Here is a 26,404-nt window from a genome sequence, read left to right on the forward strand (position 1 = left end):
AAAAAAATGTTTATGGAAAGTTTCAAATGTGTGCAAAAAAGCAGACTAGTATAATGAACTTCAGCTTCAGAACCTATCATCGTAGCAGTTACTTGGCCTTAAAAAAGTACACTGTTTCCACGTGTGTAGCAGGAAGAACATGGACTTGGTCCCACTCTGCTGCTCCTCCCCAAGGTCACACAGCTTGACCCCTACTGTGTAACCAGTCACCACTCGTGCCTCACTGTCCTTGTCTGGGAGTTGCCAGAGCATTACTGTGGTGATGGCACCAGTGTCCCATCACACAGCTCTCCATTGGCTTTATCAGGGCAGAGTTAATGGTCTCCAAGTTTCATGACACAAATTCCCCTTTCCCCAGCAATTTTTAATCCTCTGAGCCCTTATACATGTTTTCTTTTCCTGTCTCCCCCATGTAATCTTAGTATCACAGATATACTATGTGTTTAGGTTCTGTATATCTGTACTTTGTACATAACAGTAAGAACCAATTTTCACCTCCCATGGGTATGAATGCTATTGCACTCAGCATGCATACATTAATTCTTAATTCAACATCTTTAGTACTTGAAGTTGTACATAAATGTTAATTATAAACCAAAAATGTATAACAGAGTCTTAGAGAACTTAGTAATATGAATTACTACTTAAATTTAGCCATTAATTACTCATATTTTCTACTTTCAGTATAGGGTGAGTGGATACTACCTCAGTCTGTCAGAACACTGCCCCTAGAGTTAATCATATTACCAAAAGCAACATTTTAAGGTAACTTTTTGTAAAGAACAGTTCTATTTCATATTCAAGGTTAAATAGTTTACACTTTATTTTCAGTAGCATGTATGATGCTGCTGGATTTTAGGGTTCTGTTTTCAAAGCCATAAGGCAGTTACTCCCTATCATGACCTTCTTACAAGGCTACGGGTGACCTAGACTCATCTCCTGGGCCAGGTCTGTGCAGATAAAGGTTCTTGCCCAAAGCAGGGAATAACAGCAGTGTCACAACAATAAAAGAATAAACACAAAAGTTTTTATTAGTTTTATTTCTGTAACCTTATTTAAATCATACCTTAAAAATTAAGATTTTGTCACAACTGGATTTAGTAGAAGCAAAGGAATCAAGTTCACTATTTTCTGAAACACTGACACACAAAAGGGAAGGGAACAATGACTTAGAAAAGGTTACTCATAAAAGACCATCAGAAAAATCCCTAAACAAAAGCTAAATAATCATTAAGTTTAATTCTAATTGGTAGTGGATTTTGTTACAATGAACTGATAGTTTCTTAAGTCCATAGATCTTTACCCAAACATACTGATCCTTTTGCTAAGGAATAAATGGATGTACTCAGCAGCACTCTGACATAGCTAGCTGTTGGAACATTCCATGGAAAAATGGAAAATAATTCTCTAAGAACATGATGGCAACAATCAGCGGCCAATATTCTCAGACTTGGCTAATTACCAAAAGCATATACAATTTTAGTCTAGAAAAATAGGTCAATTTTATAAAATTAAGCTTTTAATTGAAAAGTACCCCCTTTTAACAGGCACAGAGATACTGAAAAATAGTCCCTAAAAATCTTGCTAAATAGTTTATGATAAGAAAAACATGCCCTTACAGTTATTAAATGCAGTCAGTACTGGGACTCTTCAAAAACATGATGTCCCTGTCCTCAGCTGCTGGCCAGAGACTGGTGTATAGGTGGCTGGAAGCAGCGAACATGCTCCACAGGCGTGCTTTCCCCATCACCAGACTTTAAGTACTTGTCCAAGACAGTAATTATCTCATCATTTAGAATCTGGAACTTGCGAATTCTTTCCACCATCTTCTTTAACGGCTGTAACAGTTAAAATTAGAATGTTTTACTATTTAAAAAGTGTACCTTTATGTTTCAAAATGGCAGGATTTTCACAAAAATTATAGCAAACTACCTACTAGCATGCGTGTCTTTAATGTACCTATTGGGACAATGAATATGCTTTGCATTTACATTACTGGTTTTATGCTACTGACTACAGGTTTACCTATACAACTTAGAGGCCTACTATTCATTCAATACAAAGGTATTAAGAACCTGCTGTGTACTAAAAATTGGGAATATAAAGGTGAAAATAATATGGTCAGTAGGGAAAGACCAGTAATCTTCAGAGTTTTAGATTCCAGCTCTTGTGGACAGGTGCTTTGATAGACCCTCCTGGTATAACAGCTGGATAAAGAAAACACGTGCACACACATACACAGGAAAACACTGAAAAAGCATTGTAGGTTTTGTCTATGCAAGAGGCAGAGCAGAAGCCAGGACCACCTCAGGGACAGATGCTATCAGCAGCAGTGGGATGAGATGGCCTAGGCTGCAAGCAAGCAGGACTATATGTAGAGATTCCCAATAAAGCCAGGTCTAGGTGACCCCATTTGGTAACAGTCCATGGAGATGAGAAGCAAATAAAAATCTTGGGAAAGGGGAGCTCGGGTGGCTCAGTGGTTTAACGCTGACCTTCAGCCCAAGGCCTAATTCTGGAAACCTGGGATTGAGTCTCACATCGGGCTCCCTGCATGGAGCCTGCTTCTCCCTCTGCCTGTATCTCTGCCTCTCTCTCTGTCACTAATGAATAAATAAATAATCTTAAAAAAAAAAATCTTGGGAGAAAAGCAATCCATGGGGCGCTTGGGTGGTAAAGTTGGTTGAGTGCCCAACTCGGTTTTGGCTCAGGTCATGATTTTTTAGGGTTGTAAGATCAAGCCCCACGTTGGGCTCCATGCTCAGTGGGGAATCTGCTTGAGTTTCTCTCCCTCAAATAAATAAATCTTAAAAAAAAAAGGCAATCCAAATTAAGTTCAATTGGACAACAGCTGGCAAATAAACCTAACACACAAAACACCTCAGATTTTCAGGTAAGTCTTTGAGGCTTCAGATATTAGAATAACATGATATAAAATACATGAAATGTATAAAAATAAAAATTCATTGAAGATAAAATTATCACCACTAAGATTTGAAGAACCAAATTAAACTTTTAAATATGAACTTATATTCAAAAGTAAAAACAGATTAGACAGAGCTGAAGTAAATTAGTTACTGAATAATACAGTACTCTGGGAACAGCCTAGAGAGACAAGAAAATGGAGATACGGGACATAGAGTGGCCCCTGGAAGACATCCATGTCCCAATCCCCAGAACCTATGAACGTGTTACCTACAGACTTTAAAAACATAGTTAAGATGATAAATTTTAAAATGAAGAAAGTACCCTGGATTTTCCAGGTGAACTCAATCATAGAAGAGAAGGAGATATGGTGGAAAGGAAAGTTGAAAGACTAGAAGCATAGGTAGGACTTGAAATGTGGGCTAACAGCCAGGAAGAAATAGGGACCTCAGTCCATCTGCAAGGGACTTTGTCCAGCTGTCCCCCTGAATGAGCCTGGAAGCAGATTCATCCCCAGACGCTGCATACAGAAACACAGACCTGCAGATACACTGAATTTGGCCTTGAGATGATGAAGGACCCAGCTGAGTCATCCTCTACCCAGATTTCTGACCTACAGAACTGAGGGAATGAGCATCAGTTTTAAACCACTAAGTCTGTGGCAATCTGCTGTGGATCAGAAAACTAATTAGAAAACTAACAGGATAAAGGAGCCAGAAGAATGTTAACAAGCATGTAATTGCAGTCCTAAAAGAGGAGGAAATAGAGAATGGAAGAAAGACTAAAATATTTGGAAAGATAAGGCTGAGTATTCTCTAGAATTCAATTACAAAGAATCCATAAAAATGACAAAGGGAAAAAGATCTTAAAGGCAGCCAAAACAAGCAGACAAAACAAAGCACACACAGTTCACTGACAAGCCAGAAGACTGGAATAGTATGCCAATAATCTGAAAATGCAGATCCCATGAGGTTGTATAATATGAAGCAGATCTAAGTACCCTACAAAGAGAAAGAAAATTGAACAATTAGTACTTTAACTGCCTGACTGATTTAGTTATCACGTAGATTTAGATTCATTTTGGAAATGAAAAGAAAGCTTCAGTTGTCACCTTACATACTAGGATAAAAACATTCCCCCCAAAAGAACTTTTTTTATAAATACAAATATGATGATTTTGTGAATCTTCCACATACCACATTTTTGATAATCTCATCTTTGCCGTCATGTTTCTGGACTTTAAGCAGATGGTAGCAAAAATCCAGGACAGCGAAGCGGCGCTGTTGCCCAAGAAGGACAATGATCATGCAGCCAGCCCAGTGGAGCCCATCGCCAAAGCACTGCCTACAAACAGGAAGTAGCAAGCTCAATGGACAACCAACAAAAGATTATAAACTCTTAAAATTTGTGTCCAGACATCAATGATCAAGGAATCTACTTGGAACCGGCCAGGACGGGAACGCTGAGCAGCAGGTGATGTGAAGTCTGTGGACATACTCAGTGTGCCTACGTTTCCATGGGTGAAGGAGCATCACATGTCACCTCCTGAGCATCACATAAGAACCTCCACTTAAGTGGCTTTGAAGCAGCTCATCAAACTTCAAGAGGAACACAGTCTTCTGTGTTAGCCTGCTCCCATTTCCCCATCCACTGAGCACATACTTACTCGACTGTAAACTCGTGTGTTCCCACAGGAATACAGTAGACAAACTGCATGGCACTCCACAGTCTGTGAAACTCAACACACTCGTCCACATGCATGACTCCATTGCTGGGGAGAGGTCCACGCCAAATAGGATCATCCAGAAAGGTCCGGATCCGAGTCAGGATGACTTCAAACATAGACAGGCCACAGCAGAGACGTTCCTTTGTCAGCAAGTCCCCCTCTCTTGCTATGGCAATTTGCTGCAGGAAGGACAGAACGTTATGAGCCATGGCAGGAGGGTAGAAACTGCTGAAACCAAACTACTCAGATTCGTTTCTGACTTACTGGAAAACTATCTTAATTAGCAGAAGAAGATTTTTAGAAATAAGCATATAGGTCTTAGATTAAATGTATTTCAGTCAAGAATTGCCTAGTATAACTGTTCTTAACTGGGAGTGATTTTGCCTCCAGAGGAAATGTGGCAATGTGTGGAGACAGTTCTGGTGGTCACAACTTGGAGTGAGAGGAATGGCAGCTAGTTGGTAGAGGCCAGGGACACTGTGTTTTTTCAAAAAATTTTCTTAAATTTAAATCCAGTATGATTAACATACAATATTATAATTAGTTTCAGGTGTCTAAGACAGTGATTCAACAATTCCATAGATCACTCAGTGCTCATGAAGTGTACTCTTTATATCCCTCACCTATTTCACCCATACACCCCACCCACCTCCTCTCTAGTAACCATCAATTTATTCTCTGTAGAGTCTGTTTTTTGATTTGTCTCTTGTTTTGTTCCTTTGCTTCTTAAATTCCACTTAAGTGAAATCATATGGAAAGACTGACTGGCTTATTTCACTTAGCATTATACTCTCTAGTTCCATCCATGTTGTTGTAAATGGCAAGATTTCATTTTTTATGACTGAATAATATTCCACTGTGTGTGTGTGTGTGTGTGTGTGTGTGTGTATACATACCACATTTTCTTTATCCATTCATCTATCAATGGACATGTGGGCTGTTTCCATAATCTACCTTTTTATAAATAATGTTGCAATAAACACAGGGATGCATACAACCTTTCAAATTAGTGTTTTTGTATTTCCTAGGTAAATACCTAGCAGTATGATTACTGGATCTTATAACCCTATTATCCTATTTTTGATTTATTGAGGAAACTCCATACTGTTTTCCAGAGTGGCTCCACCAGTACGCATTCCCACCAACAGTGCACAAGTGTTCCTTTTTCTCAATATCCTCAGCAATACTGGTTTCTTGTCTTTGGGCTTTTAGCCATTCTGACAGATGTGAGGTAATACCTCATGGTAGTTTTGACTTTCATTGCCCTGATGATGATTCATGTTGAGCTCTTTTCATGTGTCTACTGGCCACCTGGATGTCTTTCTTCTATAGAGAAATGTCTGTTCATGTCTTCTGCCCGTTTTTAATTGGATGTCTTTTGGTGTTGAGTTAAAATTCTTTAAATATATTGAATACTAACCCTTCATCAGATGTCACTTGCAAATACCTCTTCCTATTCAGCAGGTTGTCTTGGTTTTGTTGGTTGTATCCTCTGTTATGTGGAAGATTTTTACTTCGATCAAGTCCCAACAGTTTATTTTTATTAGTTTTCCTTGCCTCAAGAGACATATCTAGAAAGATGTAATGGCCAACATCAGAGACATTACTGTCTGTGTTCTCTTCTAGGATTTTATGGAATGAGGTCTCATGTTGAGGTCTCTATATTTGCATGTAGTTAAGTTTCCCAACATGATTTGTTTAAAGAGACTTTTCCCCATTTCATATTCTTTGCTCCTTTGTCAAAGATTAATCATATAATTGTGGGATTGCCTCTGGGTTTATTCACTGATCTCCATTTTTGTGTCAGTACCACACTGTTTTTGATTACCACAGCTTTGCAGCATTAACTTGAAGTGTGGAATTGTGACACCCCCAGCTTGGTTTTGCTTTCTCAAGATTGCTTTGGCTACTCAGGGTTTCCATACAAATTTTAGGATTGTTTGTTCGAGTTCTGTGAGAAATGCTCTTAGTACATTGACAGGGATTGCATTAAATCTGTAGACTGCTTTGGGTAATATGGATATTTAACAATTTTTATTCTCCCAATACATGAGCATGATATATCTATCCATTTGTGTCATCTTCAATTTATTTCAGCAATATTTTTAGTTTTCAGAGTATAGGTCTTTCACCTCCTTGGTTAAGTTTCTCCTAGATATCTTACTATTTTTGTTACAATTGTAAATGGGATTGCTGTCTGAATTTCTCATTCTGCTGCTTCATCAGTGTACAGAATGCAATTGTATTCATTTATCAGCTCCAGGAGTTTTTTGGTGGGGTCTTTAGGGTTTTGTATATATAGTGATCAGGTCATTTGCAAACAGTGCAAGTTTTACTTCTTCCTTACCAATCTGGATGCCTTTTATTTCATTTTATTGTCTGAGTACGGTGGCTAAGACTTCTAGTAATTATGTTGAATAAAAGTGTTGAGAGTGGACATCCTATCTTGTTTCTGACCTTAGGGCAAGAACTCTTGTTTTTTACCATTGAGTATGATGTTCACTGTGGGTTTTTCATATAAGGCCTGTATTATGTTGCAGTATGTTCCCTCTAAATTTACTTTGTTGAAGGTTTTTATCATGAATGGGTACTGTATTTGTCAAACCCTTTTTCTGCGTCTACTGAAACGACATGTTTGATGTTTTTTGAGAGGGAGAGTGGGGGCAAGGAGAGGCACAGGGAGGAGGAGAGAATCAAGCTAAGTTCCATGTCCAGCGCAGAGCCTGACATGGGGCTTGATCTCACAACCCTGAGATCATGACCTGGGCTGAAATCAAGAGTAGGACGCTTAACCGACTAAGCCACCTGACGTGGGACTCGATCCCGGGTCTTTAGGATCACGCTCTGGGCTGATAGCAGCGCTAAACCGCTGGGCCACCGGGGCTGCCCTTGTTGAGGACTTTTGCATCTATGTTCAGAGATATTGGCCTGTAGCTCCTCTTTTTTGTGGTGTTTTTATCTAGTTTGGGTATCAAGGTGCTTCTAGCCTCATAGAATAAATTTGGAAGCTTTCTCTATTTTTTAGAGTAGTTTGAGAAGAACAGATATTAACTCTTCTTTAGATGTTTGGCAAAATTCACCTGTGAAGCTGTCTGTTCCTGGACTTAGGGTTTTCTGGTTACTGATTCAATTGCATTGCTGGTAACTGGTCTATTTAAATTTTCTATTTATTCCTGCTTAAGGTATGGGAAGTTAAATGTTTCTAGGAATTTATTCATTTCTTCAAGCTTGCCCAATTTGTTGGCGTATAATTTTTCATAATATTTTTTTATAATATTTTTTTAATTTTTATTTATTTATGATAGTCATACAGAGAGAAAGAGAGAGGCAGAGACCTAGGCAGAGGGAGAAGCAGGCTTCATGCACCGGGAGCCCGATGTGGGATTCGATCCCGGGTCTCCAGGATCGCGCCCTGGGCCAAAGGCAGGCACCAAACCGCTGCGCCACCCAGGGATCCCCTCATAATATTTTCTTATACTTGTTTGTATTTTTGTGGTCTCTCCTCTCATATCTGATTTTATTTGAGTCCTTCCTCTCTTCTTTTTTAAATGAGTCGAGCTAACAGTTTATCAACTTTGTGGATTTTTTCTCAAAAAACCCAGCTCCTGGGATGCCTAGGTGGTTCAGCAGTTGAGCATCTGCCTTCAACTCAGGGAGTGATCGTGGGATCTGGGATGATCGAGTCCTGCATCGAGTTCCCTGTGGAGAGCCTGCTTTCCCTCTGCCTAGGTCTCTGCCTCTCATGAATAAATAAATAAATCTCTAAACACACACACACACACACACACACACACACACACACACACACAGCTCCTGGTTTCATTGATCTGTTCCATTGTTTTGTCTTGGGTTTTTTTAGGTTCTATGTCATTAATTTCTGCTATAATATTACTTCCTTCTGCTGGCTTTGGATTTTGTAGTTGCTCTTTCTCTGGCTCCTTTAGACCTAAGGGTAGGTTGTTTGAGATTGTTCTTACTTCTTGAGGTAAGCCTACATTGCTATATACTTCCCTGTCAGACCACTTTTTTGTTTTTGCATCCCAAACACTCTGGACCACTGTGTTTTCATTTTTATTTGTCACTATGGAATTTTTTATTTCTTTTTTGATTCCTTGGTTGACCCATTTATTGTTTAGTATCATGTTATTTGTGGTCTTTCCAGATTTCCTCTTCTGGTTGACTCCTAGTTTCATAGTATTGTGGTCAGAAAAGATGCATGGCATGACTTCAGTCTTTTATAATTTGTTGAGATTTGTTTTGTAGGCATTTAATGTGTGATCTATTCTGGAGCACTTGAAAACAATGTGTATCCTGTTTTAGGATGGATGTTCTGAATATATGTTAAATCCAACTAGTCTAGTGTGTTATTCAAAGCCACTGTGTCCTTGTTGATTTTCTCTTTGAATGTCGTTCATTGATGTAAGTGGGGTGTTAAAGGTCCCTACCATTATTGTATTACTGCTGCTTTCTCACTTTACATTTGTTATTAACTGCTTTATGTATTTAGGTACTTTCATGTTGGGTACATAATCATTTTCAATTATTTTATCTTCTGATTGTTTTCTTTGTGATTATATAGTGTCCTTCTTTGTATGTTGTTATAGTCTTTGTTTTGTCCAATATAAAGTCTGTTTTGTCCAATATAAATATTGCTACCCTAGCTTTACCTTTACATTCATTTGCATAATGTTTCTCCATCCCCTCACTTTCAATCTGCAGGTGTCTTTAGGTCTGAAATGAGTCTCTTGTAGCAGCATATAGATAGGTCTTGTTTTTTCATCCATTCTGTCAATCCATGTCTTCTGCTGGAGAGTTTCTCCATTTACATTCAAATTATTGATAGATACATATTTATTGCCAATTTTTTAGTTGTTTTGTACTTATTTTTGTAGTTTATCTCTTTTCCTTTCTTCTCTTGCTCTCTTCTCTCAGTTTGCCAGCTTTCTTTAGTGATATACTTTGATTCATTTCTCTTTATTTTTTTGCCTGTTACTGGTTTTTGATTTGTGGTTACCATTAGGTTTGTATATAACATCTTCTGCACAAACCAGTATATATTAAGTTGATGGTTTCTTAAGTCTGAACCCATTCTTTACTTGTCTTCCCCCACATTTTAGGTATATGGTGTCGTAATTTACACCCTTTTATTTTGTAAATCCCTTGACTTTTACAGATATGTTTATTTTTACTGCTTTTGCACTTCCTATTTTTCTTACTCTTACTTATGGTTTTTCCTTTCCACTCAAAGAGTCCCCTTCAACATTTCTTGTAGGGCTGTTGTAGTCATGAATTCCTTTAATTTGTGTTTGTATGAGAAACTTTTTATCTCTCCTATTTTGAATGATAGCCTTACTGGACAGGGTATTCTTGGCTGATTTTTTCCTTTCAGTATGTTGAATAGGTATATCATGCCACTCCTTTCTGGTCTGCAAACTTTCTGCTGAAGAATCTACTGATAGTTGTATCAGGTTTCCCTGCATATTATGGTTTTCTCTTTTGATTTTAAAATTCTCTGTCCCTACTTTTTGCTATTTTAAGTAGTATGTGTCTTGGTGTGGACCTCTTTGGCTTGATTGTGTTGGTGGCTCTCTGTGCCTTCTGGATCTGGACTTTAGTTTCCCCAGATTTGTGAAGTGTTCATCTATTATTTCTTCAAATAAATTTTCTGCACCCTTTTCTCTCCCTTCTTCGGGGATCCCTATAATGTGAATGTTATACTTGATCATGTTGCTGAGTTCCCTATGTCTATTCTCATTTTGCAGAATCCTTTCCCTCTTACCTGCTTAGCTTGACTACTTTCTAATACTTTGTCCTCCAGGTCACTAATTCATTCTTCTGCTTTCTCTAGCCTACTATTTATTTCATCTAGTGCATTATATTTTTTAAAAAGATTTTATTTATATTCATGAGAGACACAGAGAGAGAGAGAGGCAGAGACACAGGCAGGAGAAGCAGGCTCCATGCAGGGAGCCCGACATCCTGGGCTGAAGGTGGCGCTAAACTGCTAAGCCACCCAGGCTGCCCATCTAGTGTACTTTAATTTCATTTATTGTGTACTTCATCTCTGATTGGTTCTTTGTTGTTGTTATTGTTGTTGTAAAGGGTCTCACTCTTGTCTTCTACTCTTTCTTTCAAACCCAATGAGTATCTTTATCATAATTACTCTAAATTCTCTATCAGGCATATTACTGATCTCCAATTGCTTAAGTCTCTTGTGATTTTTGTCCTGGTCTTTCATTTGGGACACATTCCTCTCTCTCCTCATTTTCTTTAACTCTCTGTTTCTATGTGTTGGGAAAATCAGCTATGTCTCCTGCTCTTGACAGTAATGGCCTTATGAAGAAGAGGTCACCACCATTCAGTGTCCCCTGTTCACCAGAACCTAGCACTTCAGGGGTGTCTCCTATATGTGTTATGCATGCCCTGCTATTGTGGCTAGGATGCTTTTTCCTTAGTCTAGCTGTCTGCAGTGGCTCTCTTTGCCTGCGGTGGCCAGCGCTTCGTCCCTGTGGTGTTAGTAGGCCAGTCTCGTGCCACCTACAGCTTGAGCTAAGTTGGACTAGGTATTTGCCAGAGATGTGGTAGCACCAAACTACACTGTGCTTTCCCTGTGCTGTTCCTTGAGCTTTCACTCGTGGGCAAGGCTTGCAGCCAGCCCAGCAGTCTGCCCCCAGCCCATTACTGGGCCCTCTGACTGGTGTGTGTGGTTTTCTTTCCCTCTCTCCAGGGTAAGAGTCACTTTAAAGTGGTGCTGGTCCCTGTTGCGGTGCTCTCTCACTGCCAGGCCTGTAGCACCACTCTAGATGGGCTCTGGCCAAGAGTGCATTGGGAGACAGAGCTACAATGGTAAGAAGTGGGAGCCATGTATGACGGTGTTAGCAAGGTTTGCACAGCACCAATCCTCTGCAAGAGGGTTCCTGCTGTGCCAGGATTGAGGCAGACCTGTCTGGAGAGTGCAGATCCGCTGCAGCACAGCACTTGGGAGCAGGGCAGCAGTGTCAGCAAGTCAGGTAGTCAGTGTCAGCACGGTACTGTTTACTGCAGGTGACCATGTGTTCATGCTGGGGGGCAGGGGTTGGAAATGGTGCCTGATGGCTCCTTTGTTCCGGGAGAAGTCTCCCAAGGATCTCTGTCCCTCCAGGACACACTCAAAGATGAGCAAATGACTCTATTTCAGTTGACCCAGGTGTTTTGCAAACTGCTGCTTCTATGCTATACCTCCATGAGGCTGTTGTACCAGAGATACTGCTAAATATCCTACAGTTCATAGGACAATTCATCACAACAAATAATTATCTGGTCCAAACTGGGGATAGTGCTGCAACTGAGAAACCCTGATGTAGCTTAAGTTGATATGAAATCATGGAGCTCTACCCCGACACCTTGCCTCCTATATGAGACTCCCACTTTCTTCGTTATTAAAAACTTATGAAAAAAGTCCTCTTCATGAAGAGATAGACAGAAAAAACAAGTAACATTTACTGTGTACATTTTATGTGCTGGTGATGTCTGAAGCCCTTTGCACATGTTAGCTCAAACTTCCCAACCCCTGTGACAAAGTCCTATTAAGAACCCCACTAGAGACACCAAGGCCTAAAGGCCCATCTGACTTCATGATGCTTTCCAGGGTGGGTCACCCAGAGCCTGTATGCTGAAGCTCCAGCCCACCAGTGGCCTGATGTGGATACCAAGCTTGCAACAGTGACAGCTGCCAGAGTATCCATTACCTGAGGGGTCCCCAGTCTTTCAATCAGAGGGACAAGATGAAGCGGGGCGTACTTTGATTCTAGTCTTTTCATTTTGGCATCAAGTCTCTCTCCCTCTGCAGTGGAAAAAATATTTTAATTTCTGTTCCTCTGTAAAAAAAAACAACTGCCAAAGTTTCATTTTGTCAAAGAAACAAATGAAAGATTTCTTAGATGAACATTATACAGATTCTCTCTGAACACTACAGAGCTGGCTTGATATTTTAATTCAAAATGACAGAACTGATTTTCTGTTCAATATTCTTTTCTTAAAACATGAAAATACCAAATGTAATCAAAATCAGAGAAGAGTACAAAACCCTCTGTACCCATTTGCTGCACGAGTATCAATTCATGACACTCTTGTTTCATAGATGTTGAGTATTTATGGGACAGCATGAGAGCTATTTTGAAGCACATCCAAGACATATCATTTCATCCTTTACTATTTCAATTATTCAATATTAATTTAACCATGTTACATTACCAATTATCTCCAGTTATGAATCAACAGGCACCAAACTCAAACAAAACTGGCACTAAATTCTCTGGTCAGAAGGACGAAGTGTCACCACTGCAAAGGGCAGTCTAAACTCCCTGGTCAGGGACTCACCTTTCACATGGACTCTCGGCAAGATGTTCTGAAATGGAGCTGCATGCAACAGGTCACACACTTCTTCTAAAGACTAGATCAAAAGAAAAGAAGGTTGCATTTGGAAGTTTACCTCATCACAAAGACAAACAGATAAGTATGGTGCTAAAAACAAGATCTTTGCCATTTAGTGTAAAACAAATATTCTAAGCAGCACTGTGCAGTAGAACTCTCTGGGATGATGGAAATATTCTCTGTTTGTGCTACACGCTGATATAGTTACCAGCTACATGTGGGTAGTACACCTGAAGAACTGATCTTTAATTTGTATTTACTTTTAATTAATTTAAATCTAGACATGAGTAAAAACCAGCACTGAATATTGCTTTTGGATCGTAACACCTCTAAAGAGGTAATAGGGGCAGCCCCGGTGGCTCAGCAGTTTAGCGCCACCTTCAGCCCAGGGCCTGATCCTCGAGACCTGGGACTGAGTCCCACATCGGGCTCTCTGCATGGAGCCTGCTTCTCCCTCTGCCTGTGTCTCTGCCTCTCTCTCTCTCTCTATCTCTCATTAGTAAATAAATAAAATCTTAAAAAAAACAAAAAAATAAAGAGGTAATAAAAACCCTACAGAAGATCCACTCTCCAGAATATTGCAGTATAGAGGGAAAGTTTACCCTCCAACATCAAGGGGTTGCAGAACTCCTAAAAACTTACCATAAACCCAAAGAACAAGGCATTTTTCCAGATTCTAAGGGCTCTGAAACAATAGAGAAGGGCCCTAAAGATTGGTGTGCTCACCAGAAGATGTGAATAAGCTCTCTCTCAGGCCTCCTACACTATGCTAATCTTGAAATCTTGTAATTCCACAGTAATAATACAAATTGCTAAAAGAAACTGTTTTCAGAAAGTTAAGATATAGATCAATTGGTGATATTTTCCCTTCTGAGAATCTCCCCAGATGGTGGCACTGACTGTTAAGCTAAGACCAAGAGAAAGAGAAGACACTTTGTACTTATCGAGTGTCCTATTATCAACTAACATAAATCTAGTGCACCTGTTCTACTAGGACACTCCAGAAGCAGACTGACCCCTCCATACTCTGTCTTCCATTCCTAGGCCAGCAGCAAAGCATGAGCTTCTCATGCAGAATATATGTATATGAATATATGAAACCTCCTCTGGGCTAGTGTACACAGGACCCGTTCCCCTCGGCTTTCTATTCGAGGTGAAGACGTTGGGGAAGGAGAGAGAAACAAGATTAAAAAAGGGACAGGATCAGATGATCCTGTGCTACGTAAACACATAAAAGAGGGCGATGTCAATGGAATACTATTGCAGCTACAAAAAGGATAAGAAATGTCACCATTTCCTAATGTAGAATGATCTCCAGACCTACTTACTATTGAGTGAAAAAAGTAACACGGTGAGTAGTAAACGGCCGGCCTGAACCTAAAGAGTGTAAGGGGGCAGCTGGAAGGTGGCTGACTGCAAGAAAGTGGTCAGGCCAATGGATGGCAGATGGTAGACTTGGTTAAGGGATGACAGCTGCCACGTAGGAATGCTAAGGGCAGAGTCACACAGAAACAGAGCTCTGCAAGCAGTAAAGGAGCCTGCAGGCCAGCAAAACCACTCAAGAGGGGTGGCTCATCCAGTTGTGCTGCTTCCAGGTGCTATTATCAAAGCAAATTTTTGCTCCCAAACCAAACTAGAAAAATTGAGGATAGCTATAAATCCAGCATTTAAAGCAAATGAGCAATTAACATTATTCTAAAATTAAAAGTTTATTAAATACACACATGCATAAACTAAAAACAAATAACACCCCCCCCCCCCAAAAAAAAAACCTACATAATCAAACTTTCCAGGCTAGGTTCTTTGGGGTTTAAAAAATTTTTAATTTAAATCCAATTTACTTAACATATAGTGTATTATTAGTTTCAGGAGTAGAACGTAGTGATTCATTATTTGCATGTAACACTCAGTACTCATTACATCAAGTGCCCTCCTTAATCCCCATCACCCAGTTATCCCATTATTTCCCCACCCACTTCCCCTCAGCAACCCTATTTGTTTCCTAAAGTTAAGTGTCTTATGGTTTGTCTCCTTTTCTGTTCATTTTTCCTCCCTTCCCCTCTGTTCATCTGTTTTTTCTTAAATTCCACGAGTGAAACAATCTGATATTTATTTTTCTCTGACTGACATGGCTTAGCATTAATACCCTCAGTTCCATCCATGTTGTTGCAAATGGCAAGATTTCATGGTTTTTGATGGCTGAGTAGTATTTCAGAGTGTGTGTATGTATGTGTGAGTCTGTGTACATATAATAGTGGGAACCTACTCAAATATTGAAATGTATTTTTTTACACTTTCATCAGAGAGACCAAAATAAGCATCAAGAAGAGATCAGTGTCTGGAGTCTTTAAACCTGTCCCTGAGTTTGATGGGATTTGGGCATAACCATCTGAGACAGAGTAGAACAGCCATGCCATCTTCCACCTTGGAGAATTTCACTTGGTGAAACTATGGGAAATACCACCTCCAACTTCCAGAAGGACAAAAGCAACACCACCAAATTCCAATCTCGGGCCAGACCTGGGAGTAGACCTGCCCAACAGAGAAAGTGTGGCTTTTCAGCACTTGCACAAGTGCACTAACAAGGGAATCCAGAGAAGGGAGAAGCAAAGGGGTGATAATGAGCAGAAGGGGTGAGGAGGGGCGGTGACACACATCCCTGCAGGGCAGGGCCACTGTGTCCACAAGACAGCCATGCATGGTGCTCAGTATGTCCCAGGCAAGGGGTCCCGGCATCTGTTGTATTCGACTAAGATGTAGGTGCTCTTTTTTTTCATTGTTTCAGAAATATTCATATGCTCATAAGCCAAAGTCTGTTTTCAAATCAACTGACAACTATTTATAACATTTTTTCCTGGGTGCCCAGTACTGTGCTTGCAGGAGCTAAGCACAAGAGTATATACTTAAGACACAAGCCTGATCTCAGAAGGGAGGAGACAAGGAGGATCTGTGTCAACTGGGCACTAGAGACCCAGCACTCACCAGGCCCCTGAGGCCTACAGGATCCCTCCACTATTGAGGCACCAATCCCCAATGGATTGTAGTGAGGTTTAAGAGTGCTGAACAACTGTAACAAGGGATTTCCTTGTCGTGAGAGATATGCACAACAGGCATAATTTAAAAATCTAGGCAGCAAAGATCACCTTGGTTTCAGATTTCTCTTTTCCTAAGTTTCTTTCTTTCTTTTTTTAATATTTTATTTATTTATTCATGAGTGACAGAGAGAGAGAGGCAGACACAGGCAGAGGGAGAAGCAGGCTCCATGTAGGGAGCCTGATGTGGGACTCGATCCTGGAACTCCGGGATCATGCCCTGGGCCGAAGGCAGCTGCTCAACCACTGAAACACCCAGGGATCCCTCTTTTCCTAAGTTTCTAATACAGCATCACACTCCATCCAAAAGTCAATGCGTGTCCAATTGTTGCCCTGATGGTGGGTTTAGTCTGTTCCTTTGAACTGACAAGAGAGGAGTTCTGCCCTTCCAGTATCAAACCCCTATGGTTCTATAATTCTTTATGTCTATACAAGGCCTCTTTGATATCTTCTTTTTTGTAAGGAAGAAAAGCTTTTGATAGTTTATCTTATTTCCTTAAAGCACAGGTAGCCCAGAGGAAAAACCAGCCTAATGGTTCCCTGCCACTAAGTCAATTCCATTAAGGCAGTCTTCCCTCAGTAAAACTGGGGCTCCCTGCCATAACCCAAAGCCAGAGATTAATGGCACCTTTAGACTTAGACACATGTAGACAAGAATGCACTTTATGTTGGTGTTCAGGCAAAATCACACATGAAGGGAATCTTCCTATATTAAATATTTAAAATTCATGGTAAGAGATTATGATTTTAAGTCATTCTTTCTAGGGCACCTGGGTGGCTTAGTCAGTTAAGTGTCTGCCTTCAGCTCAGGTCATAATCCTGGGGTCTGGGGATCCAGCCCCATGTGGGGCTCCCTGCTCAGCGGGGAGTCTGCTTCTCTCTCTCCCTCTGTTCCTCCCTCCACCCCACTTGTGCTCTATTGGTCTCTAAATAAATAAAATCCTAAAAAAAGAAATTAAGTAATTCTTCCTAACTTATTTGGTTGTTAAAAATTCACAAATATTGGGGTGCATGGGTGGTTCAGTTGGTTAAGCATCTAACTCTTGATTTTTTTTTTTTTCTAACTCTTGATTTTGACTTAGATCATGATCTCAGGGTCATGGGATTGAGCCCTGTGTCAGGCTCCACTCAGCAGGGAGTCTGCTTCTCTCTCTCTCTGCTCCTCCCCCTAGTCGCACGCACTCCCTCTCTCTAAAATAAATAAATCTTTAAAAAAAAAATTCACAGATATTCCAGTAGAAGATTCAGTTTTTCCTAACATGTTCTTGGAGCAAGGCTGCCCTGGATGTCAGCTGCTTGCTGCCTCCAAGGCCAGCCTGCCTGCTCTTTGCAGAACTGCCCAGCCAACTTGGTGACTCTGGTGGGTCCTCCACCTCATGCTGTCACTCCTGCTGTGTGAAAGGGTGGCACTCAGAGTCCATGCTGACTTTCAGATGGCCTATGGTTCCTTTTTTTGTCACCACATGGAAAGAGTCTATTCAGGAACACAGCAACAGAGGGGAAAGTCAGAAGACGCACCCTGATAGGAGGCCATCAGCTCCCAGATGTATCCACATCTAACCTTGGACTATCTGACTACACACATTTATTTATTTAAATATATATATATATATAATATATATATATATATATATATATATATATAATATATATATATTTTTTTTTTTTAACTGGGTGAAGGAGGTCAATCCAGTGGCTCAGCCCCTAGAGGCATGGCAGTCTGAATGCTATGTCCTGAAGTGCATATGGGTACCATGGTCCCATTCACTGCAAGACATGATCCTGCCCCTGCCAAGCTCCCAGGGTCCTGAAGACAAGAGACTGCTTTAAGAAACAACATAGCAAAAGATCTCCCCAAATACGCCTAGAGCTGCAACCAATTAACACTGAAATGTCAGTATGCTTTTTCAATATATTTGGCAAGCTGATATTTTCAGAGCAGAGCAAAGATATATGAAGAGGCAACAAACCCTCGAAGAAGAATATGGTAAGGGAACATGTCCTGCAAGGTAGCAAGATTTAAGTTAGAGGTATAATGAATAAGACAATGTGTAGTTATGCCATAGATAGACATATGACCAATGGGTCATGGCAGAAAGCCTGGATATTGACCAGTGAATCCACAGAAAGCTGGCAGATAACAGGGTGACACTACAGATTATCAAGGAAAGGAGGGGTCCTTCAGCCACTGGAGGAGGGACAACTGATTAACCCCGTGTAGAAAAAAAGAAACATCTACTCCCACATCACAGACAAAAAAAAAAAAAAAAAATTTCCAGAAGAATTATGAACTTAAATGTAAAAAGCAACACTTAAAACCTTCAGATGAAAATATAAATCTTTATAAGTCTTAGGTAGAAAGGAACTTCTTTAAAAACATACAAAAAGTGCTGACTATACCAAAAAAGAGACTACACTCAAGAATATCAGTTTATAGGATCCCTGGGTGGCGCAGCGGTTTGGCGCCTGCCTTTGGCCCAGGGCGCAATCCTGGAGACCCAGGATCAAATCCCACGTCAGGCTCCCGGTGCATGGAGCCTGCTTCTCCCTCTGCCTGTGTCTCTGCCTCTCTCTCTCTCTCTCTCTCTCTCTCTCTCTGTGTGACTATCATAAATAACAACAACAAAAAAGAATATCAGTGTGTGTGTGTGTGTGTGTGTGTGTGTATAAAGTCACCACTGAGTGAAAAGACAAACCACAAACAGGGAGAAGTCTATGTAATATGTGTAACACACAAAAGATATACAAAGAACTTCCATAAATAAGCTGTAGAAGAATGGGCACAAGACACAGTGGAGGATTTAACAGAATAGGAAGAGCAAGCAACAAATGAAGCTGCCCACCTCTTTAGTCACAGAGAGAAAACCTGAGTAAGGCCACAAGAGATTCTGTTACAGTTACTAGGTTTTCCAATTCCAGTCAGTTTTTGTGAGGGGACTGAGGAACAGCTCAATGATACCACAAGGAGCCAATCAGTGGAGAGAACAGGTGTCCCCTGGTGCAATTTCTCAGTATTGCTAAACTTCTGGCATCTGCTTTATTATGCTGTCCACTGCAATAGTCATGGGACATTGTAGATTTTTAAACATAACATAATTAAAATTCTACAAACTTTAAGAATCAGTTTTTCAGTTACACTGAGCGACACTGTAAGTGCTCAACAGTCTCAGATACAGAACTTTCCATCATGCAAACAGCTCTCCCGGGCAGCAGAGCTTTATACCTTACATATATGTCACATGTTTGTTTAGATGTACTAAAAACAACATAATAAAACATTCCACAGCACTCACATAGTAAAACATTCTTAAATGATGAACTACATTGTTCTGTTTTTCAGGTACACGAGACAAATTCAAATTGTATGCAGTCTCTCTCTCTCTCTCTCTCTCTCTCTCTCTCACACACACACACACACACACACACACACACACACACACACACACTGGTGCTTTATAATACCTACTACCTTTACCCCCATTAAATCAGACCTCTAAAAAATACCTTTTCCTGTCACCTATGGGGAATCCATGGCCTGGGGCTTGTATGGGCTGGGCACTCACCAGGCTCTGCTCAATGAGCAAGCAGAAGAGGACGGCATTGCCCACTTCCCGCAGGTTCTGGAAGCACACTGTCTTCAGCTCCGCATACTCAACAATGTCCTTCAACTGGTGGTGGAAGAACTCTAGGATACCTATGGTAACAGAGAGCGAATGGGGAGACTGGGGAGGGTGGGGGCACAGCCTGGGGTCTGTGGCTGGGGGCACTTGTGCTGGCCAGGAAACATCCTCTGATGCTGCCGTTGTGCCTGCTACGGAGATAGTCACATGTCCCCCAAACCCAACCTCTTTCTTGCAACAGTAGTCTGTGCATCACCTGGGCCTTGGGCCTCAGCTCCAAAGCTTCTCTCTCAACCCTGTATCTTCTGAGGAGGTGTCACATTGCAAGAATAAAGCAGAAACACCACACCATCATCTCCAGCAGAAACAGAAATGGGTTTGAGAAAATTCAGCATCCCTTCATAGGTATAGAAGGGAACATACTTAATCTGCACATCTACAAAGAACCTGCAGCTAATGTCATTCTCAGTGGTAAAACCTACATACTTTTTCCCTGAGCTCCAGAGCAAGACAACACATTTTAATCACTGTCCTGGAGATCCTGCACATTGTGAAAAGGCACAAAAGACCAGGCCTATGAATTGGAAAGAAGGTCAATATTTAATCTATACATTCAAATGCTAACCCAGCCAAAAATCCACAAGCTGACACTAGAATTTATTTGGTCATGCAGAAGACCTAGAATAGCCAAAATAACTCTAAGAAGAACAAAGTTAGAGAAATAACAGGTTTCAAATTCCTCATCCCAACATGTCAGGTCCCAACTGCCATTTGGCAAGGATCCCCAGGGCAGTTGGACCTGGCAGCTCAGCGCCCTGCCTCTCCCCAGTTGGTGATCTTCAAGGTCCCAGTGCTGTACAACAGACAGGGCCTCACAATGTCAGAGCCCCATCACCCATCGGTGACTAATGGGTACTACCTCCCTGCCACCAGCACACTTCCCACACACTTGCTCCCAGTTGAAAGGCGGTTTGTTCATTCTACCGGAAACAATCAGACTCTGATTAGGTGCCCTGCATCCTCCCACCCAGGGAAAGCAGATCCTATCCTTTTCAGTAAAGTCTGAATTGTTTGATGCACTGTAGTTTGAACACTTATGCTGTCTCCTCCATGCTTCACCCCCAGGGAGGGGCCACACTCACCAGGGGAGCCATACTCATGCCGAGGCAGGCGGCAGATCTTAGGCATCACCTCCATCAGTGTCTTCACGTACTGCAGGATTGTGCCTTGTAGCTGCAGGAGAGACAGGCTGCATTAACCACTGGCCGCCACCACCCCAGAGGTTGTGAGTGGTGTATGGGGCTTCTAAAAAGGAGTCTGTTAGTAAAATACATGGCAACGAGCAGGACTGAGAGTCACTTCCACAGGGAAAGGAAATCCGATCCACAGAAATAAAATGTCTACCAGGGTAGGGTGACTTTATAGGACTAACCAAATTTACGTTCTCAAACACAATCCCCTTTCAGGAGGCAAGTGATCTCAAGTGTGACAGTAGGACGGTGAGACCTGCTCTAGTTGCATCCAACTTTGGCCAACACAGAGGCTCTGGGAAACAACATCCGCAAGGGGTGGTTTCTGTATTCCTCGTATGGACTTGATGAGGCTCCAACACTGGGCTCGGCATGTGCCGAACACCTTCCAAGTTATGTATTTTGGGGCAAAGGCTATAGCTGGGGTTCTAGCAGAGACTGAGTGGGTTATGCAGTCATGGCTGTGTCAAAAGATCCAACTTTTATATATCCTAATTGATTTTTGATCCAAAAAGGTTGTATAATTTGTCAACTTCTTAGAATTCTGTCAGATTTTGCTTTGCATTGTTAATGATCATACCATCTCCTTGATGGATTGCCACTTTAATTATTGTGGCCATAAATTCAGCTTCAAGTATAGAAATGCCCTAAAAGTCTATATTTGGCAATAAAGAATCCTAAAGAAATGGGCACAGTCACAGAAAGATGATTAAAATCGGGGTGTCTACATGGCTCAGTGAAGCGTCTGCCTTTGGCTCAGGTCATGATCTTGGGGTCCTGGGATAGAGCCCCGCATCAGGCTCCCTGTTCTGTGCGGAGTCTTCTTCTCCCTCTCCCTCTGTCCCTCCCCCTGTTCATGCATTCTCTCAAAACTTTTTTTAAAAAAAATGGTGAAAATAATGGAAACAGATTAAAGATTAAGATTTTATGAAGTTCTTTCTTAGTTAACAGAAATAACACAGAAAACTAAATCTATGATAGCGTACAAATACCATTTTCTCACTTTCTTTTTCCAAAAGGAGTTAATTAACTAAAAGACTTCGGCACATTAACTTCTGACCTCAATCTGAAGTTACACAGATGAATGTATGAATCCTTTATTCACAGTTTAACCCCTGGTACTCAGAAAAGGGGCACACCCCATCAGCCCTGCAGGGGGACCAGCCATCCCTGGGTAACAGGAATCTCTGAACAACAGTAGGACCACTGCCTCTCAGTGGAGCCCATCTGCCCCTTGCTGCAGCCCTGCCAGAGACAGCTCAGAACTCCTCATGGACAACACACTCTTCTCTGTTTCCCTCAGTGTAAGTGTTTCTTGGAGATCTGTGTTTTAAGAAACCTCTTATTTCACAAACAGAAACAGGAGTGTTTGTACAACTGTCCCCTCCCAGATGCTTGCCAGCTGAAACACGGTCTCTCCCAAATGGCTTCATGTCTCTCTTGAGCAACAAGCAATAGCAGTGGTCCTTTATAAAAGGAGGTGGGGAAGACTATGTCTGCATATAAAGGCCACATTTTCTTATAAAGCAAGCTGTATTTTGGTACTTGTCTCTGAATAGGTAAAATAACAGGGACCAGGCTTTTCCACCCCAGTGAATTCAAGGCTGTACAATATATTTGGTCTTATTTCTGTTCCTGGCACAGAAAGCCTAAAACCTTTCAAATTATCCAAAGAGACCTTAAAGGTGTCTCTTGTTAATGAGGTGACTTTTGGAAAGCACTCACCAATAGGGGCTGGTGGCCAGGAGAACCAACCCCATGGTTAGATTTGGGACATTCAGTCCCACCCCCAGACTGCTGGGGATAGGGAAGGGGCTGAGGTTCATTTAGTCACCAAAGACCAATGATTTAATCAATCCTGCCTATGTATTAAAAACCTAATAGGGTGGGGTTTGGGGAACCAGAACAGTTCCATAGGTCACTGTCTCATGCCCCAAAGAGCACGAGAACAGAAGCTCTTTTCTTCAGGACCTCGACCCATGTATTTATAGCCAGTGGGTCAGAGGTACAAGTGACAAATTACACTTGATATTGAGTGGGAGGGTGGGTGTGGGGAAGCCTTGTGGGTCAGAGCCCTTAAACTGTGGGATCTGGTGATATCTCCAGGTACATAGTGTTAGAATAGAGTGAATTGTACAACACTCAGTTCATATCCCAGAATTGCTCAGTGGAGTGCCTGAATATTTTATTTCCCTCCCACATTTGAATTGAGTAGAGAACCCTAGACCACGTAAAGGAAGCACACTGAGGGAAACATACCAGGCTCTTCACAACCTTCAGCAGCTCCTCCATGACCACTGCAATGCCCTGGTAGCCGAGCAGCCGACAGATGACCTGGAAGTGCGGAGGCCCAACAAAGTTCCGGTAGCTGCCATATATGCTAGAGTAGGCCAAGTTCAAAGCCTGGGGGATAAAGAATGTTAAGTGCCTGATGAAATCTTCAGAGTTTTCAACGTGGTTACTATGCATACAAGATTTGGTGCGTACAATGCACCAAATATGCATTCAATATACAGTGTCCTTAGGTGGAGAATCCCAGAGAATTTGTTAGACTGCCTTTACTAGTATTTGTGTCTTCAACAAAAAGAAATGACAAGCAAGTTTAGTGAAAGGGATTATAGGGAAAAGGAGGGAAAATGAGTGGGAAAAATTAGAGAGGGAGACAAACCATGAAGGATTCCTAACTCTGGGAAATAAACAAGGGGTAGTGGAAGGGGAGGTAGGCGGGGGGTGGGGGGGGTGGGGGGGCGGGGGTGGGGGGGGATGGGCACTGAGGGGGGCACTTGATAGGATGAGCACTGGGTGTTATACTATATGTTGGCAAACTGAACTCCAATTAAAAAAATAATAATAAAAAAAATTCCAAGTACAAAAAAAAGTTTGCTAGAAAAAATAAGACAAATTTCAAAGATTTATCAAACTGCCAGTTCTACAGAAGCCATTTTGAGGTCCTGGAATGAGAAATAAACACATCTTCACTGCTGCCTCCTCAGAGCTGCTCCCAGTCTCCTGGGGGAGACATCTGAAGACAGACACTGATGGAGCAGTGAGAACTGTCTTCTCAGGGACACACAGGGAGCTGTGGACAGCAGCCCCCACCAGGTGAGTAGGTGGCAATGTAATGAGGGTGGCCTCCTATAGGAGGGGACCTCCAATCTTGTCTAAGGACATGGATGCACCCAGCAGGAAGACTCCGAACAAGCATTCAGTGTGTGTTTTCCTATCAGCACTTGTCAGCTGCATCCCATAAATTCTGATATATTTGCATTTCATTTAGTTAGGTGTCTTTAAAAAAAAATTTCCCTTCAGACTTCATCTTGACCCATGGATCATACAGCAATGTTTTAATTTCCAAGTCTCTGGAGATTTTCTTCTCTTCTTTCTGATTTCTAGTTTGAGTCCAGTGTGGTCAGAAAACACACTCTGTATGATCTCAACTCTTTTAATTTTCTTTTTTTTTTAAAGATTTTATTTATTTATTCATGAGAGACACAATAAAGTGCCTTTATTATTGTACCATGTTTTTTAAATCCACTCTGCCAAACCTCAGTATTTTAACTGTATAAAGACCACTTACATTTAGCAGATTTATATATAATGTAATTATTGATATCTAAGTAGGGTCTGTTTCAGTCTTCCTGACCTCTTCTGAGTCACTTAAACATTTTCTAGATTTCACTATGATTGATCAAGTTTCAAGAATATCTAAAAAGGGGCACCTAGGTGGCTCAGTAGTTGAACATCTGCCTTTGGCTCAGGTCGTGATCCCGGGGTCCTGGGATTGAGTCCCACGTTGGGCTCCCCACAGGGATCCTACTTCTCCCTCTGCCTGTGTCTCTCTCTATCTCTCATGAATAAATAAATAAAATCTTTAAAAAAAAATCTCCTCACACATCTTTTAGTGGTTGTTCTAGGTCTTATATGTTGTGTAAGTTATAACAATCCAATTATCAACATTTTACCACTTTGAAGTGTTATCAACCTCACCTCCACTTAGGTTCCCTGAATCTTCTCCTTGCCCCCTTTGTCACTGTCTTAAATATTTACTCTACATACACCAAAAACCACATCATCAGAAAAGTGACTGAAGAATCAGCATAGCAGGCCTGGATGCTCAGCTCTTGAGTATCTTCAGGAGGCCTGCTTGCAATTCCTGGGAATTCAGCCCTTAGAATGTTACCTACTGATAAGGTTGTCTTCTACCACTGGGGCATTTATTTTTTTATTTTTACTTTTTTTTAAAGATTTTATTTATTTATTCATGAGACAGAGAGAGAGAGAGAGAGAGAGTGGCAGAGACACAGGCAGAGGGAGAAGCAGGCTCCATGCAGGAAGCCCGCCATGGGACTCGATCCCGGGTCTCCAGGACCAGGCCCTGGGCTGAAGGCGGCGCTAAACCACTGAGCCACCCGGCCTGCCCGCACTGGGGCATTTAACTAAGTATGCAGAAAACTTGTTTATATTGGATGTACAAATAGTGATTCATGGGGGCTCCTCTCCTTCTGGATGTATGTTCTAGTGTTTCAAAAGAAAACCATGAAAAACATTAATGAAATCTAATAATCTCAGGAGCTTGGGAAGATGGTGGAGGAGGAGGACCCTAAGCTCACCCCCATCCTACCTCCAAGATATCATCCACCTCCAAGTTATTAAGATGGAGAGCAATCTGAAGACTGGCAGAAAAATCTCCACAATGGAATATAGGGAAGAAGACATCTGAAATCTTAGGAAGATCAGAAAGGCAGAGGGAAGCTGCCAATGAGAGGAGGGGGATGCACGTTGTAAAGAGGGCAGAGAAATAGACCCTTGTACCAGGAAGCTCACACAGGAAGGAGTAATCCCCATAAATTTTGGCTTTAAAAACCAGAGGAGCTGCATCAAAATCAATAAAAGCAGGCCAATACCAAGTCATATTGTAGTTAAATTCGCAAAATATAGTGATAAAGAAAAAATCCTAAAAGCAGAAGACCCATAAGGTTAGCAGCAGATCTCTTCATAGAAATGGCACGCCATGAAGCCTCTGAGTGGCTCAGCAGTTGAGCATCTGCCTTTGGTTCACGTTGTAATCCCAGGTCTATCAATAATTACTCTGAATATAAATGGACTAAATGTTCTAATCAAAAGACAAATGCTACCATAATGGATTAAAAAAACACAAGACTCATCTATATGCTACCTACAAGAGATTAATTTTATTTTAAATTTTTTATTCTTTCTTTTTTTTTTACCAGAGACTCATTTTATTTTATTTATAATAAATTTATTTTTTATTGGTGTTCAATTTACCAACATACAGAATAACACCCAGTGCTCATCCCGTCAAGTGCCCCCCTCAGTGCCCATCACCCATTCACCCCCACCCCCCGCCCTCCTCCCCTT

The 26,404-nt window shown here is 41.3% G+C and overlaps 1 protein-coding gene across 1 annotated transcript in view; it reads right to left on the bottom strand.

Moving 5' to 3' along the window:
* Positions 1-1,007: 1,007 nt before the first annotated feature.
* Positions 1,008-26,404, bottom strand: part of CYFIP1 (cytoplasmic FMR1 interacting protein 1) — a 112,479-nt gene continuing 87,082 nt past the window's right edge. Inside the window, exons 24-31 of the mRNA XM_055326849.1 lie at positions 23,285-23,428; positions 20,918-21,008; positions 19,719-19,849; positions 13,010-13,082; positions 12,379-12,473; positions 4,592-4,830; positions 4,122-4,269; positions 1,008-1,838 (exon numbers count right to left, since the gene is read on the bottom strand). Coding sequence (XP_055182824.1) covers positions 1,674-1,838; positions 4,122-4,269; positions 4,592-4,830; positions 12,379-12,473; positions 13,010-13,082; positions 19,719-19,849; positions 20,918-21,008; positions 23,285-23,428 — 1,086 coding nt within the window. The 3' untranslated portion in view covers positions 1,008-1,673. The remainder of the gene's footprint in view (positions 1,839-4,121; positions 4,270-4,591; positions 4,831-12,378; positions 12,474-13,009; positions 13,083-19,718; positions 19,850-20,917; positions 21,009-23,284; positions 23,429-26,404) is intronic.

This window comes from Nyctereutes procyonoides, unplaced genomic scaffold (genome assembly GCF_905146905.1).
Source record: "Nyctereutes procyonoides isolate TBG_1078 unplaced genomic scaffold, NYPRO_anot_genome, whole genome shotgun sequence".
Lineage (NCBI taxonomy): Eukaryota > Metazoa > Chordata > Mammalia > Carnivora > Canidae > Nyctereutes > Nyctereutes procyonoides.